General features: G+C 42.1%; 1 protein-coding gene across 1 annotated transcript in view; it reads right to left on the reverse strand.

The window, feature by feature from the left end:
* ZYG11A (zyg-11 family member A, cell cycle regulator) overlaps positions 1-7,262 on the reverse strand; it is a 66,247-nt gene that overhangs the window by 12,581 nt on the left and 46,404 nt on the right. Inside the window, exons 10-11 of the mRNA XM_021710858.1 lie at positions 2,329-2,490; positions 2,205-2,249 (exon numbers count right to left, since the gene is read on the reverse strand). Coding sequence (XP_021566533.1) covers positions 2,205-2,249; positions 2,329-2,490 — 207 coding nt within the window. The remainder of the gene's footprint in view (positions 1-2,204; positions 2,250-2,328; positions 2,491-7,262) is intronic.

The following is a 7,262-nucleotide window of genomic DNA, read 5'->3' on the forward strand; positions in this document are numbered from 1 at the left end:
GGCCACTGCACTCCAGTCTGGGCGACAGAGTGAGACTCCAACTCAAAAAAAAAAATTCACAGTCCCTGTCCTCAAGGAGTTCATGATCTAGAACTCGCCACAGTCAATCTAAAATCAGAAAGCTATTTATATACATGTCTAATATCTCCCCAAAGTTATGGGCACCATTACTTTTTTCTTCTTTTTGAGACCAGATCTCACTCTGTCACCAAGGCTGGAGTGCAGTGGCACAATCATAGCTCACTGCAACATTGGACTACAGGAAGTGATCCTCCTGCCTCAGTCTCCCAAAGTGCTGGGATTACAAGCGTGAGCTACCATGCCTGATGTCATCATCACCTTGATAATTTCATACATCTGTGTCTCCCACTACATATAGCATGTCATAGTTACCCTATATCTTCATTACTTTTTAAGAATCATCAACCTAGCCGGGCTCGGTGGCTTAGCCTGTAATCCCACACCCTGGGAGGCTGAGGTGAGTGGATTGCCTGAGCCCCTGGGTTTGAGACCCACCTGGGCAAATTGGTGAGACCTCATCTCTACAATAAATCAAAAAATTAGCTGGGCGTGGAAGCGCGCGCCTGTAATTCCAGCTACTTGGAAGGTTGAGGCGGAAGGATCGCTGGAGCCCCAGCAGGTCGAGGCTGTGGTGGCTGGGAGCGGCCACTGCACTCCAGTCTGGGCGACAGAGTGAGATGCCAACTCAAAAAAAACAAACAAACAATTTATCAACTTTATCTTTAAGAAACAAAGAAATTTCCCAACTGTGGAATATCCTGGCTGAGAAGCAGTAAAGAAGTAGAAATAAATTTCAGCAGGGGTGGTATCTCATGCCTGTAATCCCAGCACTTAAGGAGGCCGAGGTGAGAGGATTGCATAAGCCCAGGAGTTCAATACCATGAGCTCCTGGTATTGAAAATTTTTTTAAAAATTTTAAAAGGCCAGGTGCAGTGGCTCACGCCTATAATCCCAGCACTTTGGGAGGTCAACATGAGAGGACTGCCTGAGGTCACAGGTTCGAGACCAGCCTGTGCAAGTTGACGATCAAAAAATTAGCCGGGCATGGTGGCATGCACCTGTAGGTCCAGCTACTTGGAAGGCTGAGGCGGAAGGATTGCCTGAGCCCAGCAGGTCAAGGCGGCGGTGGCCGCGGTGGCTGTGAGCGTGCCACTGTACTCCAGCCTGGGTGACAGAGTGTGATTCTAACTCAAAAAATAAAAAATAGAAAAATAGCTGGGCATGGTTGCACCCGCCAATAGTCTCAGCTGTTTGGGAGGCAGAGGCGCAAGATCACCTAAGCCAGGGAGGTCGAGGCTGCAGTGAGCCGTGAGTGTGCCACTGCACTGCAGCCCACCCTGGGCAACAGAGTGAGACTCTTGATTAAAAAAAAAAAAAAACAGAAAAAAGACAATAAATTTTAAAAAGAAGGATTGCCTCAATAAAGAAGATGTAAAGTGGTTAATATCAGGGGGTCTAGAGTCAGACTGCTTGATTCTGCTTCTTAATTCATAGGTGATTTCGGATAAATGGCATATCTGTGACTTAGATTGTGTATCTATGAACTGAGGATAATAAAATGTGGTAGAATATGGACATGACATAACCTCTCCTATTCCTGTGTATACACTCCCTAACAATGTGACTTTACTGCTACTCCTATCAAGGGATGGCCACTGCCTTTAATCTGGGCATAGCTACCTATCTTGTGTTGTCCAAATATATATTATTAGCAAAGGTGACATAGCAAAGGATTAAAAAGCACCTGTACAATGGGATTTGCCCTCTGTTGTTTTCTGAGACTGGTATGTGAAGAAGCCCCATGGAGACCCAAGGCCCAATCAACTGTCAGACATGAAAGTCAGGCCCTCTTAGACCATCCTGCCCCAGTCAAGCCACCAGATGACTACAGCTCCATTAGTGATCCCACATGAGACCAGCAAAAGAACTATACAGTTCAACACAGCTCAAACTACTGATCCATAGATACAGAAGTAAATAAAATGGCTCTTCTTTTACGCCACTAAACTGTAGGTTGTTCACAGCAATAGATAACTGATATTCAATGGTATTTATAGGGATAACAGGAAGATTAAATGAGTTTATACATGCACGTTGCTTACGACAGTGCCTACTGTAAAGTAGGTACTATATGTAAGTCTTACTTTAAATAGTTAAAATTGATTCAAAACAATTCACCTTACCAAAAGACCAAGTACTTTGCTTTGTATTCCTGACTCTGTAAACGTCTGTCAAAAGAACACACAGGTTACTTTATCATGAAAAAAATAACTTTGTATATAAACAGAATCAATACTGTCTTCCCACCTCCAGGACTTGGATGAAGACTGCCAATCCTTGATTTTCAATAAAATACTTGCAGGCAGCATGAGACACATCTGTAAGATTCCAAAGTGCTTTCAAAGAAAAGATGAGGATGACATCATCTAAATTTTCACTAGTCTTTTGTTTTACTATTGCCAGAAGTTCCTAGAAATCAGAGACAAGGAGTTAGATGTCCTAATGACTAATTCAATTCCAGTATAACGAAATCAAGGTTAACCATCAAACCTGGGTTCTAAATCCAAGTTGTATCACCTAATAGTTTTATGACCTCTTTTCTTTCTAGAAAATTACCCTACTTCTTAACAGTTTTTATGAGGATTAAATGAAAAATATTAAAGTTTAATGAGCACTTAAGTCCAGTTCTTGGCACTTGATAATAAAGCTCTTAATCAAATTCAAGGACATATCAGTTACTCCATTATTTATTCCTTCAGAATGTTTAGCCAATACCTTCTGTAAGTAAGATATTCATTCAGAAAGAGACACAGACCAAAAGAAACTTGGTCTTTCAAAACCAAATAATTTTAAATTTTGGTAAATGCTCTGAAAGAAATACACCTAAGCCTAAGAATTTACATTAGAAATGGTGGGAAGCTAAGTGTAGTGGCTCACGCCTGTAATCCTAGCACTTCAGGAGGCTGAGGTGAGAGGATTGCCTGAGCCCAGGGGTTCAAGACCAGGTCTGGGCAACTTGGCAAGACCTCGTCTCTATAATAAATCAAAAAATTAGCCAGGCATGGTGGCACATGCCTGTAGTTCTAGCTACTTGGAAGGCTGAGGCAGAAGGATCACCTGAGCACAGCAGGCCGAGGCTGCGGGGCTGTGAACGTGCCAGCCTGGGTGACAGAGTGAGACCCCAACTCCAGGGGAAAAAAAAGAAAGAAAGAAAGAAAGAAAGAAACTACGGGAGAGGGAAGCCTCCACACAGAGGCAATAAATATGTAAACTGAGACTAGAAGAGGATAAGCCAGCACAGTAGGAAACAGGGATGTGCAGAAATGTGGTGAAGGAACAGAATTGAGGGGTAGGAGGAAGCAAATGCTGGGCAAGTTTTGGGGCAAGAAAAAGCATGCTGTTCTAGGCTACTGAATGGGTTGATGAAGTTAGAACTTAAGGTCAGTGTTATACCCATATGATCTCACATGTTGAAGAAATCACTGGCTATCTTTAAAATAAAATAAAGGTAAAGAAAAAAAAGAAATCACTGGCTTACTTTAACTGATTCCAATATACCATTTTAGATCAGAATATGTCTGGACACAAGTTAAGCTAGTATTTATGATTTCTTTCCTCTCATAGAGTACTCTATGAGAGGAAAAACAATTTTTATTTTAACCAGCTAATAAAAGATACATAAGATACAACAAGCACGAAACAAATCAGATATGTCTGTTTTCTTTTTTTTGAGTTGGAGTCTCACTGTCGCCCAGACTGGAGTACAGCGGCTGCTCCCGGTCACCGCAGCCTTGACCTGCTGGGCTCTGGCAATCCTTCCACCTCAGCCTTCCAAGTAGATGGAACTACAGGTGCGTGCTACTACACCCGGCTAATTTTTGCTTTATTGTAGAGATGAGGTCTTGCCAAGTTGCCCAGGCAGGTCTCGAATCCGCAGGCTCAGGCAATCCACTCACCTCAGCCTCCCAAGGGGCGGAATTACAGGCTGAGCCACTGAGCCCGGCGATGTCTGTTTTCAAGAGGAATGAGACCACCTAAAATATTTTGTCAAATGAGGAGAGAATGTGTCAAGAGTTCACCACAAAAATAAAACAGTGTGAAAGTGAAGAAAAGAGTGGCAGACAAGCCGGGTGCACTACCTAGACAGGCAATAGGGTGAGTAAGATCAAGCCAAGGGAAGGAGCAGGGGAAGCAAGGCTGACCCTGAAAAAAACCACAGTGGGCCAAACCCATGGATACATGCTTTACACACTTTACCTCAATGATACTCAGAATAACTGTACGTTATTACTACTATGACAGATAACCTGCTTTTCAGCTGATGCCAGTTTTTCAGATGAAAAATCTAAGAAAGAGGAGAATCACCCATTGTCATTTGACTAATGAGTGGCTGAACTGCTCCTCTTTTCTCTATCTAGTCCTGTTAGCATTCCTCACAACTTTATATCCTGGGGATATGCTCCTCAATCATATCATTTGAGAAAACTCCTGCCTTCAACATAACTATAAGTCTACTTCATGCCTCCTCCCAAAACATTTGAATGTTGAAAAAGTCTGAGCTCAACTGGTCTCACTTTGAATACCTGCCCATAAATATCAAGAGGGCACTTGTTCTATTTGGCAATACTATATTTCCCAATGAATTTGCTTCTAAGTCTACTATTTCCCAATTCTCTGTCCTCCAACTTCAGTCACCACCTTCTCACTCCCTTCATTTGACCACTTCATCTCATTTATCATTGATAATTGCACCTACCTTCCTAAGAAAATCTAACTTGAACTTGTATCAACATATTGTCTTCCCTTCTGCTCCAATCTAAAGCCAACATTTTTATGTCTACTCTTGCACAGATTCAGCATCAAAATTATCTCCTTCTATTTTCCTCATGTCATCAATTTTTCCCTCTTTTTCACAACTTATTTTTATGAGAATAAAATATATCTTTACATAACTATCTTTTTTTTTTCTTTTGAGTTGGAGTCTCACTCAGTCACCCAGACTGGAGTGCAGTGGCTGCTCCCGGCCACCACAGCCTCGACTTGCTGGGCTCCGGCGATCCTTCTGCCTCAGCCTTCCAAGTAGCTGGAACTACAGGCGCACTACCACATCCGGCTAATTTTTTGATTTATTGTACAGATGAGGTCTCACCAAGTTGCCCAGGTGGGTCTCGAACCCGCGGGCTCAGGCAATACACTCACCTCAGCCTCCCAAAGCACGGGATTACAGGCTAAGCCACAGAGCCCGGCTTCTGTAACTATCTTTAAAAAAAAAAAAACTGCTGACCTTACACAATATCTTTCTCTGCTTTCCTTTTCATTAAATTATATCAAAAAGTTGTCTGCAGCACAGTGGCTCATGCCTATAATCCCAGCACTTTGGGAGACTCAGGCAGAAGGATTACTTGAACCCAGGAGTTTGAAACCAGCCTAGGCAATATAGTAAGATACCATCTCTACAAAAAAAAAAAAAATAGGTGAAGATAATGTTGCATGCCTGTAGACCTAGTAACTTGGGAGGCTGAGGCAAAGGATCACTTGAGTCCAGGAGGTTGAGACTGTGGTGATAATGGGTGACAGAGTGAGACCCTAACTCAAGATAAAAGTTGTGAGGGTACCTCATCCCAAACCAGGCCAAGTGGGGACCAAAGGGAGGCCAAAACTTTACCTGCATGACATCCACTTGTATACCTAATCCTGAATTGTACCCTGTATCTTTAAAATAAAAGATATAGGGTAAGTTTAGCCTTCCAAGTAGCTGGAACTTATAGGCACACACTACTACGCCCAGCTAATTTTTTATTTATTGTAGAGATGAGGTCTTGGCCAAGTTGCCCGGGCTGGTCTCGAACCTGTAAGCTCAGGTCATCCACTCACCTCGGCCTTCCAAAGTGTTGGGATTACAGGCTGAGCCACCAAGCCCAGCCTAAAATAATATATATTGTTTAAAAAGTTATGTTCATTTCTCACCTTCCATTTGCTCATCATCCTTCTCCAATCAGGTTTCAGCCTACCATTCCACTGAAATAACAATATGACTGAAGACTTCCACCTCATACAATCTGATGGTTAACTCTCTTCATCTCATTCAACTACTCAGTAGCATTTGACATACTAACCAATTTTATTTGAAACCCCCTCTTGGATTCTAAGACACCTCTCTCACTCGTGGTTTTCTTTCCCATGCCCTTGGGATGTTCCTTCTTGACCTGCTTTGCTAGCTCCTCACATACAGAGATACTTCAGAGACACTGTGGGTTCATTTCCAGGCCACTGCAATAAAACAAGTCTTACAAATTTCTTTGCTTCCCAGTGCATATATAAAAATGTTTACACTATAATTTAGTCAATTTAGGGTACAACAATATTCTGTCAAAAAAAAAAGTACCTACTTAATTTTACTTTATTGCCGCCTGGGTGTAGTGGTTCCTGCCCACAATTCCAGCATTTTGGGAGATAAGGCATGCAGATTGCTTGGGCCCAGAAGTTCAAGATCACCCTGGGAAGTATAGCAAAACCTCACCTCAAATATAAATAAATAAATAAATAGCCAGGAGTGGTGGTGCACAATTGCAGTCCCAGCTATTCAGTATGCTGAGGTGGAACGATCACCTGAGCCCAAGAGGTTGAGGCTGTCATGAAGCATGATAATGCCACTCACTCCAGCCTGGGTGACAGAGTGAGAGCCCAACTCAAAAAAAAAAAAAACATCATTGCCAAAAAACACTAATGATCATTGTCTTTTAGCAAATGGTAATCTCTTTGTTGGTGAAGTCTTGCCTCAATGTTGATGGCTGCTGACTGATCAGGGTGATGGTTGCTAAACGTTGGGTGACTGTGACAGCTTCTTTTTAAAAAAAAAAAAAATTTTTTTTAAAAGAGACAGTCTCACTATGCTGTCAAGGCTGTTTTCGAACTCCTGGGCTCAAGCAATTCTCCTGCCTTGGCCTCCCAATGTGCTATTATTGCAGGTATAAACCATCACCACACTCAGGCAACTTCTTAAAATAAGACAACAAAGAAGTTTGCCATATCAGTTAACACTTCCTTTCAGGAAAGATTTCTGTAGCATGATGCTATCTGACAGGATTTTACTCACAGAACTTCTTTCAAATTTTGCAATCAATCCTCTCAAACAATGCTGCCCCACCATCGACTTCTTTATCATTTCAACAATGTTCACAGAATCTTTACCAACAGTAGATTCCATCTCAAAAAAACATTTTCTTTGCTATTCCATAAAA

Source organism: Carlito syrichta, unplaced genomic scaffold, assembly GCF_000164805.1.
Source record: "Carlito syrichta isolate Samal-C Ts95f unplaced genomic scaffold, Tarsius_syrichta-2.0.1 Scaffold301618, whole genome shotgun sequence".
Taxonomy (NCBI): Eukaryota; Metazoa; Chordata; class Mammalia; order Primates; family Tarsiidae; genus Carlito; species Carlito syrichta.